General features: G+C 72.1%; 1 protein-coding gene across 2 annotated transcripts; it reads right to left on the reverse strand.

Annotated features, from left to right (window-relative positions):
• Positions 1-742: 742 nt before the first annotated feature.
• On the reverse strand, positions 743-15312 carry MIDN (midnolin). 2 transcript variants are annotated; one of them, XM_072845507.1, is made up of 8 exons: positions 15146-15312; positions 12797-13022; positions 11628-11715; positions 11281-11343; positions 5108-5494; positions 4410-4542; positions 3994-4287; positions 743-1592 (listed from the first exon to the last, which is right to left on the reverse strand). In XM_072845507.1, exons 2-8 carry the CDS (start codon positions 13012-13014, stop codon positions 1330-1332), a joined length of 1446 nt encoding a protein of 481 aa, XP_072701608.1. In that variant the 5' UTR covers positions 13015-13022; positions 15146-15312; the 3' UTR covers positions 743-1329. The 2 variants fall into 2 exon arrangements, with proteins under 2 accessions (XP_072701608.1, XP_072701609.1); XM_072845508.1 differs by lacking the exon at positions 15146-15312 and adding an exon at positions 13140-13634.
• Positions 15313-16302: the final 990 nt, after the last annotated feature.

Genomic DNA, 16302 nt, shown 5'->3' on the forward strand with positions numbered 1-16302 from the left:
GAGCTGAATACGTGCGTGGCTATGCGTGTGCACAGGTAGGGGGTACGCGTGGCCACGCGTGTGCAGGGGGGCTGCACACATGTATGTGTAGTGCTGAACGTGTGCGTGGCTGTGCGTGTGCATGAGGTCAATAACTTTAAGGCGCTGCACCCGGCAGGTCGGGGTGCCCGGCTGTCCCTGCACTGCCCTGTCCCACCCCCCCATCCCCACACTGACGGCAACGGCAGGCACGGTTGCATCCAGACTGCCCAAATTTATTTCAAAAATAAAAAATAAAATATTAAAGACCGAAAGCCTCGCTCTCCCCCCCGCCCCCCCTCCCCAAAACACACAAAAAAGACTTTTACAGACAAAAAACACATCACATGGGTTCTCTATTTGCACAGATCTCCTGACGAAAAAAATCAAAGTCGGACAAGAAAAAGGATTTCTACGGCCTATGCAAGACTATGTCAGTATTGGCTCAGTCGGGTAATTAATGTCTATAAATATTAGCCCCACGGCTTGCGGACAGCCATGACCGAGTACTGGGTTTGTTTATTTTTTTTTAATTCTTTTTTTTTTTTTTCCTTCTCCTTTTTTAAGTTAAAAAAGAAAATCCAGCCAACCAAGAGGCAGGCGGGAAGGAGTCCAGCGACTCGGAAGTTGGTCTCAGCCGCAGAGGGAAGGCGCCATTTCTTTTCTCCCCCCAAACAAAATTAAAACCCACCCCAAAACAACGCTTCCCCCCCCCCCCCCCCCCGGCTGCGGCAGCGGGGCCGGCGGCGCCCAGGCACATGCGTGTGTCCCCCAGCCGCCCGGGGGGGTCCCAGCCCCGCAGCCGAGCAATGCTACATATAGAAGGGAAGGAAAACGAACGGCCCCCAAACCCAGGGGAGCCCCAGCACCTCCGAAAGAGACTTCATCTCCTCCCGCCCGCACCAGGGGGAGACGCTGGGGGGCCGGAGCCCCCCCCGCTGCGCCCCTCTTCACAGCAAAGCAGCAGCTTTGATATCCCCCAGGGACCCCCCGGCTGCCGGGACCCCCCACTCCTGACTGGGGAGGATGTGGGAGGGGGCCAGCAGCTCCTGCCTGCTCCCCCCCCATCTCCCCAAACCCAACCGAGCCGGGGGGGTGAGGCTGCCCTGGCCGCCCCCCCCCCCACCCCCCCATGAAACGCTTCCCCCAGCACAGGCAGGGTCAGCCCCGAGGTGTCCGGTCGCAGAAGATGGCAAATCTAGAGGAGATCTGGCCCATGACAACAGAAATGACACCACCGCCAGCCGGGGCGGCGGGAGCGGGGCCCCCCCGGCAGAGTCCGCGGCCCCGGGGCCCCCCCCGGGCACGGCTCTATGCTACGACAAACTCCGATTTCATGTCCGCCTTGACCTCCGGCTTCCACACCGAGTCCTCGAAGTCCAGGTCCAGGCTGCCCTCGCTGGAGACGCTGCTGTTGCTGTTGGTCCGGCTGGACTTGCGGTTCGGCAGCCAGTGGTAGGGGGCCCGGGCGTCCCGGCGAGCCTTCCGGCGCAGCCGCTTCTGCTGCATCAGCAGTTGCAGCCGCTCCACCTTGCAGCGCGTCGCCCGGTTCTCCGTCTGCCGCAAGCGGTCCCCTGCAACGGCAAAGGTGGCGGGGGGTCACGGGGGGCTGACCTTCCCCGCACCGGGGGGGGACGACGCCGACGACGCAGCCCCTCCCCACCCTCCAGCATCCCACGGCACAGCCGCCAGCACGGATGCACAGACACCCCCAAAGCGGGGTCCCCGCCAGCCTGCGGGACGGCCGGCACCGGGCTGCTCCCCATGGGGGAGAAGCCCCTTCCTGCGGTGCTTTGCCAAAGGGGGGCATTTCCCCGGCGAGGGAGGAGAAGCGCCAGCCCGGCCGCCCCCTCCACCGCGGCACAGCAGCCGGCGCGGGCCCGGCCCCGCTGCGGCGCGTGGGAGGACGAACAATTGAAGCTCCAGACATGGGCTTCAGTGCTGGGAGAGAGGAAAAAAGGGATCCCGCTCCAGAACAAACTTGGCTGGGAGCGGGCAGGGGGCTGGGAGCACCGAACCCCCATCTGCGGCGGCCGGGAAGGGGGACACGGCAAAGCCACGCAAAGGGGACGGAGCAGCTCTGCTTCCCTCCTGCCTCAGTTTCCCCCATGCAGCCACCCCAGGACAGGGACACGGCTGCACCATCAGCACCGAACGCCGCTGCTCCAACGGCCCCACGTGAACCCAGCGGGTAAAGCCCCGGTCCGGCCCCAGATCCGAAATGCAGCCCAAACCTCAGGGCACCCACCGCTCGCCGACTGGCACAACGGGGCCCTGAGCTGGTCCCAGGGGACAGGGACAGAGCCCACCACGGCCACCCCCAAAGCAGTGGGGCAGTCCCACTCGGGCGCACCACGCTGAGCTGTGGCCCCTTGCACAGCCCCAGGACACCCCCCCCCCGTGAATGCTCCGGCATCACCCTCCAGACCATGGGTGGAAACGCACGCCAGAAACGGGGGGACAACCCCCCTGCAAACACAAGCGAGGCCCCTTCTGGGGCAGACAGGGGAGACGGGGTCCTGGCACGGAGCAGAGCCACCTGGGTGGCCCTGCCACAAGTGCCACCGGGGCTGGACGCCGGCTGCCCCGACCCCGAGCCGCGGTGCGGGGCCGGTGACAGGTTTGGGGGCATCTGTCTCCCTTGCCGGGAATTTCACACTGGTGCAAAAACGTGCAAAGGGGATTGGGGGGGGCCAGACCAAGCGGGGTGAGCCCGGTCAGGGAGGACCCGTCGCACCGGGGGGGGGCTAGTTTCCCCCCACCAACACACCCTGCCGCAAGGCGCAGGTGGCCCTGGGAAGCCCCGGCATCGGGCCGGCTGCGGCAGCACACCGGGACCCCGGCCACGTCACCGAGGGCTGGGAGCTGGCACCGAGCCGCCCCCGGCAGGGGCCCGGACCCCCCTCGGCCGGGAGAGAAGGAAGAGAAAACCCGGAGGGGAGGGCGAGCCCCCCCGGCCAGCACCGCGGTTTCACTTCTTTTCTCTAAGCAAATCACGGGGGGGCCGGGGCGGGCGCCTCCGGGCGCCTTCCGGCCTCGGGGCGCGCAGGTGTGCACCCCGCAACCGCCCGGGGAGCCGCCCTCCGTGCCCCGGTGGGGTCTGGACCCCCCCAGCCAAACCCACCTTCGCCCCCAGCCTGGGGCAGCGGGTTTGCAAATGGGGAGGTGGGCGAGGACTGGGAGTCCATGTCCCCCCCCCCAAAACCTCCACCCCGGTGGCAAGGGCAGGTCCAGAGCTCCCAGGGGAGCAGGGACAGAGACGGGGACATCGTAGCTGCCCCCCCCGTGCCCTCCCCGATGGGATCCTTTGTTTCCACAGGGTTTTGCAGCCAGCAGAGGGGTCAGAGCAGGGCAGGGGTGGGGGGCTCTCCCCCACGTCGCCGGGGGTGCTGGCCCCCTCCCAGCCACAGGGGAGGGCAGGGGCTCTGCCGCAGCCCCTTCCCATGGGTCCCGGCCGAAATTTCGCTGGCCCCTGCCCCATCCTGCCTGCCAGCCCCCTGCCTGCTCCCTCTGCTGCAGGCAGGAGCAGGGCAGAGCCTCGGGGTGCCTGGGCCTGCTCCAGCACACCCAGTTGGGCAGAGAGAAGCGAGCGGCCAGTCACGACAGTGGAAAAAATTTCTATAAAAACCAGAGGCTCCCGTGACTCCGCAGCCCCGGGCTCTGCGGGAGCGGGGGCTGTCGTGGGGAGCGACCCCGTGCAGAAAGGGGTCAGCTCTGGCCCTGCTGAGGGTAGCGGGGGGCAGGGGCTCCCCAGCCCCTCTCTGCCCATCCTGGCTGCAAACACCTGCAGACCCAAGCGGGACGGGACAGACCAAGGACACCAAGAGGTGCCAAAGCCAAACCCCAGTGGGCTCCCGGCACCGGCACAGGCAGCACGCAGGCGGCGCGGCCGGTCAAGTTGCCCCTGGCACACAGCAGACCCCGGGGGCCGGCAGCGGCCCCCTCCCATGCGAGGCACAAGGCAGCCGGGCTTACCGCTGGGCTTGCACATCCGGATCTGGCTTTGGCACTGGACGACGGGGTGCAGGGGTGGGGAGGCCGTGGCTGCCGGCAGCGGCTCTGAGGTAGTTTTGGTGGCGAGGTCCGGGGAGGCGGGGGGCGAGGAGGAGGAGGAGGAGAACTGCGTCTGGCAGCGGAGCTGCGTCAGGGACTGGGGCATGCCCTGGTAGTGTCGCGTGGCGCTGAGGAGGTCATTCAGGATCTGCAGGATGGTGCCGATGTCCCGCCGCGGCCGCCCGCTGCTGTCCTGGCAGTTGGGGTGCAAAGTGCCTGCGGCGATGGGGGGAAAAGAGGTGGGTGTGAGACGAGGAGCAGCCGCCCCCAGACCCACGTCCCCCACACCCGCCCCAGCCCCTCCACCGGAGCCCCCGGGGACGCTCGGCATCACTTACCGGAGAAGGTCCCTGAGAAGACCCCAGGCGCGTGGTTGACGAAGCTCTCGATGACCGCGCCGGGTTTGCGGGATCGGGCCGTGGGGGCAGGACTGCTGCCCGGGGAGCTGCTGCTGCGGGTGCCGCAGTCCACCTGGGCAGGCAGGAGAGACATGGGATCAGCCTCCGGGCAGGGGCCCAGGCGTGCCGGGGCGCTGGGGGGGGCGCGCAGCCCTGCTCCAGCCCTTCTGCCCCCCACAAATGGTCAGGAGACCCCTGCAGCAGCCCCGGGCAGGAAGCAGGGTCCAGCAGGCGCCACCAGCCCCAGTTTTACTGGGACACAAGGAACTGTGGCTGTCCCACCCCCCCCCGCGCACTGGTGTCCCCAGCCCTGGGGGTCCTGACAGTCACCCCCTGGGCCAGCTGTGCTCTGCAAGGGGGAAAGGGAAGCGGCAGCAGAGCGCGCTGGCAGGCAGCTCCTGCCTGGCCGTGGGGACAGGACGGGTCTGAAGACGAGCAGAGCGAGAGCCTGGATGACACCCTGTCCCCGAGCCCCTCCCGGGGACCTGGGGGCATTTTGCAAACCGGGCAGGGGAACACCCTTGTTCCACGCGTGGGGAAACTGAGGCAGGGAAGGGCATCGCCACAGCAGGGCTGGGAAGCGCACGGCTTTGCTCCCCTGCCCCAAAGGCACCGGGAGCCCCCCAGGCCCGACTCACCTCTGAGCAGGAGGAGACCACGCTGCTGTTCACCGTCTGCGTGCTGGCCCCGTGTGACCGGAACATCCCGGCGGTGACGGGAGCAGGGTGGGGGGCGTTACAGTACATGGGGGGGGCCGGTGCGGCGGGCGCGGGGCTGGGAGCCGGACTCTGCTGGCACGCAGGCACCACGGGGATGCGGGCGAAGCCGGAGCCGGCGCTGCCGTGCAGCGTCCGGCAGTGGGGGCTGGCGGCAGCCCCTGCCTCGCCTCGGCTGGCGATGACGTGCCGGTGCTGGAGCTGCCCGCTGCTCTGCTGAGCTGCCAGCTGGAGCTGCACGAACATCATATGGTCGCCCACGCGCAGGGCCAGGGTCAGCGGCGACCGTCCCGACAAGAAGTCGTTGACCTGGGGAGAGAAGGACCCCCGTCAGCCCCAGCACGCAGCGAGCCCACCACGCAGAGCCCCCCCAGCGCCGAGCAGGGGACAGCTGTTGCCCCCGCGAGTCTCACCAGGGCCGTGCGGCCGTAGGGACGGGTCATTAGGGCAGCGAGGGGATGACCCCCTCCCCGCAGCCCTTTTCCGGGGCCTTGGCTGTGCCAGCCTGGCAGGCAGGCGAGCCCGGCCATCGTCCCCGTGCGACCCCAGCCCGGTGCCAGCTCCATCAGCTGACAGCGCCGGGGGGTTATTTTTCTCCCTCCTGTCCTCCCCGCCCTTTCTGTCCCAGCACAAAACGGCTGTGCCATGCCCGCCCGCCCTCCCCGGCGGTGAACCCGCCGCAGCCAGGGTGCTCCTGCCAGCGCCCGGCGGGCAGGGCCGGGCAGGGGCCGCAGCCGGGGCTGCTGTGCAGCCGCACACCCGCCCCCGGGGCCAGCGCCGCTCCTCCGGCCAGCCCCGGGCCAGCACGGAGAGGGGCTGGGGGGGCTGCCCCCCGCCCCCAGCACACGGAGCGAGCTCCTCGCCAGGAGGATGGGAAGGGGGCAGGTGAGGACGTGCCGGGTCCCTGCTGTGCCCGCTGCCGTGGCTTGGGGCTATCAGGCAGGAAAGGGAGGGGAGGGCAGCCCACCTCCCCCCCCCCGCTTCCCTCCCCAAACGCAGCCCCGGGGAGGGGGGGCAGGCCTGGGGGAGTGGCGGCACAGGCAGGATCTGCCCCTGCCCACCCAGGAGCCTCCGTCGCAGGCAGGTGTCGGAGCAGCTGCAGCGTGGAGACAAGAGCGGGGGCTTGACCCTGCCCAGGTTGTGAGGGGGGCCCCCCAATCCCCACCACCTGCTGCCGCCCCCCCCCCAGCACACCACTCAGCCCCCCCAGGATGCATAAATCACTCGACATCTGTGCTAGGGAACGGGGGAGCCCCCCCCCCCCGTACCGCTGAGAATCCCCCCACATTCCGGGGGGGGGGGCTGGGGCAGCCGCGAACCCCTGCTCGTGCCTTCGTGTGCGCTGCCGGGGGGGTTGTGCCTCTCGCCCCCGCCAGCCCTGCCGCCCGGCCGGCTGAAGGGCAGGAGCTCACGCACAGGCAGGGCTGTGGGCAGGACACCGGGTCACAGCTAATGGGGATGACGCCACCGCCGCCCCCCCCAGCCGAGCTATTCTAGGGCACAGCAAGGACTGGCTTTCCCAGCCCGTCACGTGCAGCGCCGTGCACGGCTCCCGGCAGACGTCACCCACCCACACCCCCACCAGCACCTTCGGGGCGCAGCCATCGCCTGCGGCAGGATGAGGTGAGGGGTCCCAGCTGCGCTCCCCCATCACCCCCCTGGCCCCCCACCCGCTCCCCAGCCAAGGGCCAGCACCTCTGCAGAGCACAGCCCCCCTGGTCCCCCCCAGCCCCGTCCCGGCTCCCCCGCGCCCTGTTCCAGCGGAGGCCGGTTCTGAGAAGCCGTGGGAAAAGCAGCTTTAAAAATACCAGCAGCAAAGCCCCGAGCATGTCAGGCGGAGGCTGCAGAGGAAGAAGTGGGCGTGAAGGAGACACTGCAGCTCTGGACACGGAGGTTACGGGGTGAGGGGGCGGGAGAGGACGGCAGGCATGCACACGGGCATGTGTGCGCACACGCGTGTGCGTGCACACAGCACCTGGCCACAGGAAAGCGTCACCCCGGCCCCCATCCTGCCCCACGGCTCAGACTCTGCCTCGGTTTCCCTGCCCGCAGCAGCCGGGGACGGATGCGTGCCCGGCTGGCAGCTCTGCCCCCCCGCAGCACCGTACCGGCCCCACAAATGCGGCACCTGGTCCCCACCGCTCGGTCATGACCGCCCCAGCTCCAGCCACAACAGCCCCTCCGGCATTGCCGGCGCGGCCGTCACAGCTCCTGCGTGGAGCCCTCCGCGGGTGGCAGTGCCGGGCAGGCAGAGGCTGCCCACGGCCCCCGGACCCCCCTGGCCCAGCTGCTGCTCTTGGAGCCGGCGTAGGTGGGACATTTCCCACAGGGCACAGCCACAGAGACCCCACAGACCCCCAAACTGGGATCCGCACGCCGCTCTCCCAGCTGGGGTGCGGAGACTGGGTTTGGGGAAGGGGACCGGACCCCTCCCGCCACCCAGCAGGGCCCAGCCCCGTGCCCGGGACGGGCAGGGCAGCTCCCATCCTCCCCTCCACTGAGACCCTGAGTGGGGAGCAGGGTCCACTCGCAGCCCTCCCGGCCCCATCCCACGTGCAGGGGGGGCAGCGGGAGCAGCCGGGGCAGGAGCACCCACGCCGGCTCCCGCCGCCCTCCACCGACCCCCCGGCATCCCGGCTGCCCTCGCTCTGTACCGAAGCCTGCCCGGGGGAGCCCCGCACACCTCCCCGGGGCCCCCTGACGTCAGCCGGCACCCGAGGCCGCCTCCCCGCTCCATCTGACTCACACCTGCCTGCGTCCTGCCTGCGTCCTGCCTGACCCCTCGCCAGCGCTGCGAGAAACCAGAGCACCCCAAACCCACGCCGAGCCCATGCCACCGGGCGCTTCCCAGCGGGAACAAAAATAACCCCTTCCTCCCCAGGCGTGGGGGTCTCACGGCCGCCCCCCGGCCCCCTGCACCCCCCACACCAGGCAGCCGGGGGCTCGGCTGCAGCGCTGAGCCGGCTGGGCCCCCGCGGCACCCCGGGCAGGGCGGCCGGCCCGGCGGGACCACGGCTCCGGGGCTCCCAGCGCCCGCCCCCACGCCGCTGCCAACCCCCCCGGCGAAACCAGGCCGCTCCAATGCAAACACGTCCCACCCAGCCGCCTGCTCGGCCGCCCACGGCCAGCCGGGGAGGACCCCGTCCCTCCCTGCCAGCACTGCCACAGGGGCTGGGACAGCCCCACCGGGGCGGGGGTCCCGGGACCACTGGGCCCCCAAAGCCCCTGTGCCCAGGGGTCCCCCGGGACCCTGCCAAGCCCTGGGAGGGGATCCAGCTGCACCGGGCCGGGCTCCGGGCCCGCAGGGACGGGGCAAGTGTCTCCCGGCTGCTTCTCAGAAACGCCGATGACTCAGAGAACGCCGCATTCCCGCCTCGCTCCAACGCCTGGCCCCGTGTCACCCCGGCCCCCAGCCCCAGACACCCCCGGGCTGGCGGAGCGCGGGAGCTGCCCCCGGCCAGCCCCTGCCCCGAGCGGGGAGGGCAGCACCCCCACAAAAACGCCGGCAAGCTGTCCTGCTTCGGCTCCTGGCAGACCCGGAGGGGAAAGGCCAGCCCAGACCGAGGACGCGGCGGGGGGAGCAGGAAACGCGCCCCCCCCAGCCCCTGCGGGCTCCCAACACGCTCTCCAGCCGGGCGCAGCTGCGGCCGACAGCTGGGTCCCACCGCCGAGATGCTCGCGCCGCTGCTCGGGGGTTTTTCCATGCCAAGGAGGGCAGAGGGCCAGAGCCCCTCGGCCGCATTCCTCTGGCCGCAGCCCCTGGCAGACCCGGGCTGGCCAGGCAGGATGCGCCCCCGTCGTCCGTCCCGTCCCCCCCCCCCCAGCGCTCCGCAGTCGGGCAGAAGGGCTGAGGCTGCGGGATCAAATGCCAGCTGCCCGCTCGGGCGCTGCCGTGCCGGGGCCGTGGGCACAGCTCCCTGGAAAGCGGGGGCGGCCGCCGAGCGTGCCCGGCGGAAGGAAGCGTGGCGAGCCCTTCCACGAAGACCCCGTGCCGCTCAGTCGGGGCCCAGCGTCACCTCCCGCCCGGCAGCCGCTTCCCCAAGGCACCTGGGTGGGAGGGGGTGGCAGCGCCCCGGCCCCCCCGCCGCCCCCAGAGGAAGTCGGCGCAGCTCTCCCTGCGCTGCCGGAGGATGCGTGACGCAGGCAGAGCCGAGCAAAGCATGAATGAGAGGAGTGGTTTCCTGCCCCCCCCCTCCGCCCCCCAGGTGCTGGCGGTTCCTCCTGCACAGCCCTGGCTTCCTGAATCACCGACCCGGGAGGAACCTGCAGTGGGCAGGGAGGCGCGGAGCCGCTTCCCGCAGCCGGCACCGCCAGCCTGCCGCGGCACGCCCGGGCTGCCAGGCCCCCGGCCCGCCTGGCAGAGCCTGGAGGGGAAAACCGTGTTGCAGCCGCCGGCCCCGGTGGGCCACCAGACCGTAGCCCACACACCTCTCCTCCGCCCCTGCTGCGCTTGGCCGGCAGGGACCGCAGCCGCCCGCCCGATGGGAGCTGTGCTGGGCATTACAAGCCCCACAGATGCAGGGGGTACCCCAAGCCCCCCTGCTCTGGGCAGCCCCAGGGGTTCCCTGGCCCTGCTGCTCCCCAGTACATCCCACCTCACCACCCACCCCGGCGGGGAGCTGCGCAAGCCCACCAGAAGTGGCTGCAGGCCTAAGGCCGGGACGTTCCCCGGGACCCCCGGGGGGTGGGCTGCCAGAACCAGCCCCCTCGCACAGCTCTGCACCCCAGCTGGGACGGGCAGCATCCCTGTGAGCAAACCGGGCTCCACGGGGCCCAGGGGACCCTGGCAGGGGAAGGCAGAGGCAAGAGCCAACCTCCGGCACAGGACTCCTGGCCCAAGCTCACCCCCTTGGCCCACACAGGGTTACACCAGCTGCCAAAAGTCAAGGTCACCCCGGGCAGCCAAGGGCACCGCGGGTCAGCAAAGGTCCCCACGCACGGGGCAGCCCTGGCCCTTGCCACATCTCCGTGGGGTCACAGCCATGCCCCCACCAAGCCCCCCTGTCCAGCCCCGGGCGAGCGGCAGCACAGCGTGGGGCTCAGCCCCCTTCTCCAAACTCAGCAAGGCAGGTTGAAAAAAAACCAAAACAACCAAACCCCAAACCTTTAAAGAAATAAGCTGCAGCACTGGCCGGAAAGGAAGGAAAGAGTTTAACGGCAATAATAAAGAGACTTAAAACAAAGAAGCCAGGGCCTGCGCGGCTGGGGGTAAATTCCACCTTCGCGGCAGGCAGCCGGTGGCTGCGTGCGCACCCGCGGCGGCTCACCCAGCCCTGGGAACGCTTCCTCTCCGTGCGCCGCAGGCGGAGGACCCCCCCGCCCATGACACCTCCCGCGCTGGAGGCCGCCCCGCCAGCCGCCAAGAAACTTCACAGTTATTCTAAACACGGCCCCCGCCAGCACCACCCCCCACCCGCACCCCACCTCGGCACCCCAGCCCAAGGCCGCTGAGCGGGCACGCGGAGAGCGCCAGAACACCCGGGCACGGCCAATTTCCCCCCCGCATCCCCCCAAGGACGGCTCCAAGGAGAGGGGGAAGAGTCCTCTGGGCGCTGGGAGGAAAAAACCGGGCTCTGCAGCCCCACAAGCCCCCGGCACGGCCCAGTGGCCCCACGAGCCCCCGGCACGGCCCTGCCAGCCCCCCCTCAGCGCACGCCGGCGGCCCCGGTCCCAGTGCGGGGCAGGCAGCCAGCCCTGCCTCTGCACCACGGGGCGGGAGGCTGTGGGGGGCTGCAGCCTCGCACCCCCGGGCAGGGCCCTGGGCCGCCGGGCTCTGCCGCCGACCTGCTGCGTGACCTTGAGTGAGTCACTTCACCTCCCAGCGCCTCTGCCCTCCCCGGCTGCCGGCTTGTTTGGGCTGCGAGCGCTGCAGCGTGGGACCTCCCTGTGCTCGGTGCTGCACAGGATGACGGTGCCCGCCCCGGGCACCACCCTCAGCGCTCCCAACCCCTTCTGAAGGTGAAACCTAAACGAGGCACTAAACACCAAAGCCTTTCGGGAGAGGAAGAGGAGTCAGGTCGCAGCAGTCCCTTCCCTCCCACCGCCCCGCAGAGCCTCCTTTGTCTCTATCGGTGCCCCGGCATCGAGCCTCTCACCTGAGTTTCAGTTAAGCTTTCCAGAGCTTGCATCACCGACTGTTCTGGCCTGGACGCCTGGGACTGGAAAAAAAAGGAGGAGGGGGGGATTAACATTACAAATGCAGAGAAGGAGGGGGCGTCTGTGCGGCAGGAGGGGAGGGATGACATGTCACTTCCACTATTTCTACACAAGCCCTGAGAAAGCAGTGAAATATTAAACCTGCTGCCGTGCCCAGCCCAGCGCTGCCTCCTCAGCGAGGGCTGGGGCAGCGGAGCCGCAGGGCTGCCAGCACATCCTCGCCCAGGGCTTTAATAATAGATGGGGACGAGTGGGAGGGAGGGAGCAGCAGAAAAAGGCCGTTTACCATCAAGCCGGCCTCCACGGTGGGCACCAGCGTCAGCTTGCTTCCTTCCACGACCCCCAGGTCCTGCAGTTTTCCAGAACTGAGTCGGCTGTGGGGGAGAGGGAACAGATGCCAAAGGCAAGGTCAGCGCCGCCCCGGCTACACGCACCGACGTGGGGGGGACACCGGCCGCGAGCCTGGCTGCTCCCAGGGGACCGAGCCCCCCCTCAAGCACCCCCACCCCAAGTGTTTCCGACACCTGACAGGCAGGAGGGGAACCCTGCATCCCGCTGCCTCTTCCCCGCCTGCCCCCTGCCCCCCGGGGGGCAGCACAGGGTGCTGGGGTACCCCTGCTCCGTGCCCGGGGCAAAGGGGGCCCGGGGGTGCTGCCGGGGCGAGGGAGCCAGCGAGGACCCGGTCGGGGGCTGGGGGGGCCGCGGGGCTTCGTGGCACAGGAAACCTGCCCACGGGGGGGGGGGATGTGGGTGGGTGGGAGAGAGGCTGGGACCAGCGTGGGGTGGGGGAGGCGGCACGGGAGGACGTGCCCCCCCGGACCCGTAGGTGCCGGCAGATGGACGCGGTCTCCCCCCCTTCCCTTCTCCGATCCGGGCGAGACTCTTTAAGTTACTCCAGGCCGGGGCTGAGCACAGCGCGGGGGAGCCCGGCCCCGCTCGGGCTCCGCTCCACTCGGGGGGGCTGCGCAGCCCCCTCGGACCGGGCCTTTGGCAGACAAAGGACCCCCCCCCCCCAGCAGCCGCCGGCTGCCCCCGGCCCTCCCAGCGCTGGGGGCTCGGGGGGAGCCGGGCCGCGCCGCCGCCGAAGTTGAGCCCAGAACAAAGGGCAGGGCCCCCGCGGGGCACGGCCGGGCCCGCCGCCCACAAAGGAGCCCCGGCAAGGGCCGAGCGAGGGGGCGGCGGCCGCGCTCCGGTCCCCGGCACGGCCCGGAGCCTCCCTCCCTCCGCCCCGGCCCCCGGCTCGCCCCCGCCCGCGGCCCCCCGGGCTGCTCCCCCCCCCCCCCCCCGGCTCTGCCCGCCCCGACCCGCGGAGGAATGGGGCCAGGCAGGGGGAAGGGGGGCGGGAGCCTTTGTGCGGTGCCGAGCCCGGTGCGAGGGGGCCGCCCCCGCAGCCAGCCCCGCTGCCGGGGGGGATGGGGACCCCGGCGGGCCCCCCCGAGCCGCGCCGAGCCCTACCTCTCTTTGTGCAGCAGAGCCAGCCGCTCCTTGGGCACCTTGAGCCGCTGGGACAGCCGCCGCTTCAGCCCCTCCACCGTCTCCTCGGCGGGCACGGAGAGCTCATAGCGGGTCCCGGTGGTGGTGTTGATGTAGAGGTTCATGGGGGGCTCGTTCGGGACCACCTCGCAGGCGGGAGCCCCGCGGCTGCAGCTCCTGGCGCCGGGCTGCGGGTCCATCCGCCGACCTGCGGGGGGAGCGGCGGTCGGTGCCGGGGGGCGACGCAGGAACGCGGAGGGGGGGGGGGGAAGCGGACAAAGGAGGGAGCGGGGCCCGCTCCGCCGCACGCCCCGGCGGTACCCACGGGAACTCCGGCTCCGCTTCGAGTTCTCCGTGCCGGGTCCGGGAGGAGCCGAGGGGGGGCCGGGGGGCGATCCCCGGGCCGCGCTGGCACCGGCCGGGCCCTCCGCGGCCCAGGCAAAATAAATAAAATATTAAAAAAAAAAAAATTCTCCCGTTCTCCTCCCGCTCCGCCGGCTGCTGGCGGGGCCGCGGGGCTCGGGGAGGCGGCGCTGGCTGCCTGCGGGAGGGGGGCGGTGGAAGCGGCGCTGGCTGCCTGCTGCCTGCCCTGCCTGCTGCCTGCCCTGCCTGCTGCCTGCCGCCTCCTTTCTTTCTCCTCGCCGCCGCTCTCCTTTCTGTGCGGGGTTTCTGGGGGCGGGGTGCGGGCCCGGAGGCCGCGGCGAGGGGCGGGGAGGCGCGGAGGACGCTTCGCTCCCCCCTTTCTTTGGGGCCGGACCCGCCGAACCGGCAGCCGCCGCCGCCGCCGCTGCCGTGGAAGCGCCGAGCGGGGGGGGGCTGGGGGGGGAGGGCGTGCGGGGGGGAAGTTACAATGTAGCAACGTCCCGCGGGCGGGGCCTCGCCCTCATTCACTCCGGCTCCTCCGGCGGCCGCAGCCAATGGGAGCGCGCCCAGCGCCCAGACATCCGCGGTGGTAGCCAATAGGAAGCGGGAGCAGGCTCCCCACGTGGCCCGGTGGGAGGGCGGCCCGGCCGGATTCCTCCCGCCCACGCGGCCGCGCGGCCCCGCCCCCTCCACCGCCCCCCGCGCGCCCTCGCGCCGCGCCTGGGAGCCATTCATAATCCCGGGCGCACAACAAAGGGGCCCCGGGGCAGCGCGGGGGGCCCGGGCCCGGGCCCGGCCCCGGTCGGCAGCGCCGAGCACCCGGCGGGGCGCGGGGCTGCCCGGGGCCGGGGCCCTGCCGGGGCCGGGGGGAGGCGGCGGGGCTAGGGGTTGGGGGGCCGCGGAGGGGTGAACGCGGGACACAGGCAGGCAGGCTTAGGCGGCGGCCCGGAGCGCCGCGGCGGGGCGGGGGCGGTGAGCGGCCCCCGCACCGGAGGAGGCCACGGCGGGAGGAGACTGCCCGCCGGGCCGGGCGGGAACCGGAGCCCCAGGAGCCGAGTGACGCGGGGACACCGAGGCGGAAAGGGCGGAGGGGGGGGGGGGATATACACACAGTCACCCGCGGCCGGTCACACCCGCCCGGTCACCCTCCCGGTGACGCCGTTACAGCTACGGGAAACTGCCCGGACGCGGGGCTGAGCCCCCCACGCCCACCCCCAGTACACTCCCGCCCCCCACCCCAAATCCTGCGGCGGGGACCCCCGACCCAGCGGCCCCAGGCCCAGCCGCCCCGGCCCCGGGGGGGGGGGGGGGGTGTGGAACGGCCGCAGCAGCCCCGGGGCCCCGGCCCGGCGCCCTCACCGGGGAGGGGGGGGGGGCTATGAGTCAGCAAAGCGCGGGCGCCCTCTGCCGGCCCCGCCGCGCCTCCTGCGCCGGGGGGGGCCGCGGCGGGGTCCGGGAGCCCTTGCCGAGACACCGGGGAGCCCGGCCGCGGTTCCCCGCGGGGCCGCTGTCCACCCGCCGATACGGAGCGAACCAGCCCGGGCAGCCCCCCCTCGGCACGCCGCGGCTGGGGGCGAGGGGCCGCTCCCCGGGACGCGGCGGGGGGTGAGCGGGGCGCACACCCACCCCCCCCCCCGCCGGGAGGCCGCGCTCGGGGTCCCCGGCAGCCGGAGCGAGGGGAGCCGGCGCCGCTGCCCGTGCCCCGCGGGCAGGCAAAGTCCCGAGTGGCCGGCGGCACGGAGGGTCCTGGCGAGTGGGAAGCGTTCCCGGACACCGCAAGCGGCTGGGCTCTGCCGTGCGTCCCCCCCCGGGGAGCCGCCGGGCCCGGGGAAGCGGGGTCACCCCGCCCGCTCCGGGAAAAGCGAATGAGCGCAGCCCCGGTCCGCGGATCCCTCCCCCGCGCCCCCCAGCCCGGCGCGGGCCCCCCGACGGCCCGGCCCCCCCGCAGCCAGCCCCGGCCCCACTCACCGAGCCCGGAGCGGGGCCCCGCGGTTCCCCGGCGCGGCTGGAGCTCAGCTGCCTCCGGCGGCAGAAGGGAGAAAGAGACCCCCCGAAACTTCCCGGGGGGGTCGCGGTGCCGTGCCCCCTCCCGAGCGCTGGAGCCGGTCCGAGCGCAGCCCTGACGCGGAGCTGCTGGGGAGGTGCCCCAAGTTTTATCCCGCACCGCCCGGGGTGGAGCCTGGCGGGGGCAGGGACCGGCCTGGCCCCGGCACCGGCCCCGGCACCGGCCCCGGCCTCGGCGGGCCCCGCAGGTGACGCGGCCGCACCTGCTCCCGGGGGGGGTCCCGACCCTTGCCTCCCGGTCCCGGTCCCGGTCCCGGTCCTGGGGGTCCCAGCCCCTGCCCCCCGTCCCGGCTCCTGCTCCCGGGGTCCCGGCTCGGCGTCCCCCTGCTCCCGGTCTCGGCCCCCCGGCGGGGGGGGCGGAGGGGGGTCTCGGCCTCTCCCGGGGTCGCGGCTCTGCCCCTCCGGGGGTCCCGGTCCCAGCTCTGCCCCCGCTGCTCACAAGTGCTCGGGGCTGCACACGGGGCCGCTGCGTCCCGCGGGGGGGGCAGGGGGGGGCGCCTCCCGCGGGCGGTGCGGAGGGGACGGTCCGGACACCTCTGCCCGGCCGGGTGCCCCGTCACCGGGGTCCAAGTCAGTCCGTGCGCAGGAGGCGATGGGCTGAGCTCTCCTGGGGAGCCGAGCTTCGAAGCGGCTCCCGGCGGGGACTCTCTGCTGTCCGCTAGCGAGGCTGGGCCGTGCCCCCCCCGGGCCTCCCGCTGCCCAGCCGCCTACTGCCCAGCCAGGACAAAGCCTCGGCCCCACGGGATTTTTTGGAGCGGAGGAGAAGCGGGCTGTGGTACCGCTGGTGCTGGGGGGTGAGGTCCCGGCACCCCGGAGCGGAGGCCACGGGCCGGTTTCCCCCCGGACCGGGCCGGGGTCTGCGGGGCCGGTGGCCGCCCCGGCCTGCCGCAGGGAGGATGCCGGGGAGATGCTGCCTGACCGCGGGCTGACTCCGCCGGGCCTCTCCCCCGCAGACAATGCCCTGGCACACCGAGGCACAAAGCAGCTGGCGGGGGGATCTGGCGGCCGCTCTGCGGCGAGGAGGGGGCCGCGCATCCCCGACCCACGAGGCAGCAGCAAAG

Source organism: Ciconia boyciana, chromosome 24 (assembly GCF_034638445.1).
Source record: "Ciconia boyciana chromosome 24, ASM3463844v1, whole genome shotgun sequence".
Taxonomy (NCBI): Eukaryota; Metazoa; Chordata; class Aves; order Ciconiiformes; family Ciconiidae; genus Ciconia; species Ciconia boyciana.

Excerpts from the sequence above, each read along its gene's own strand:
- MIDN (XM_072845507.1), bottom strand. The coding sequence starts at position 13,014 with ATGGACCCGCAGCCCGGCGCCAGGAGCTGCAGCCGCGGGGCTCCCGCC. Across the intron at positions 11,344-11,627 it reads CCGTGGAGGCCGGCTTGATG|TCCCAGGCGTCCAGGCCAGA; the intron begins GTAAACGGCCTT and ends TTTTTTTTCCAG. Across the intron at positions 5,495-11,280 it reads AAAGCTTAACTGAAACTCAG|GTCAACGACTTCTTGTCGGG; the intron begins GTGAGAGGCTCG and ends TTCTCTCCCCAG.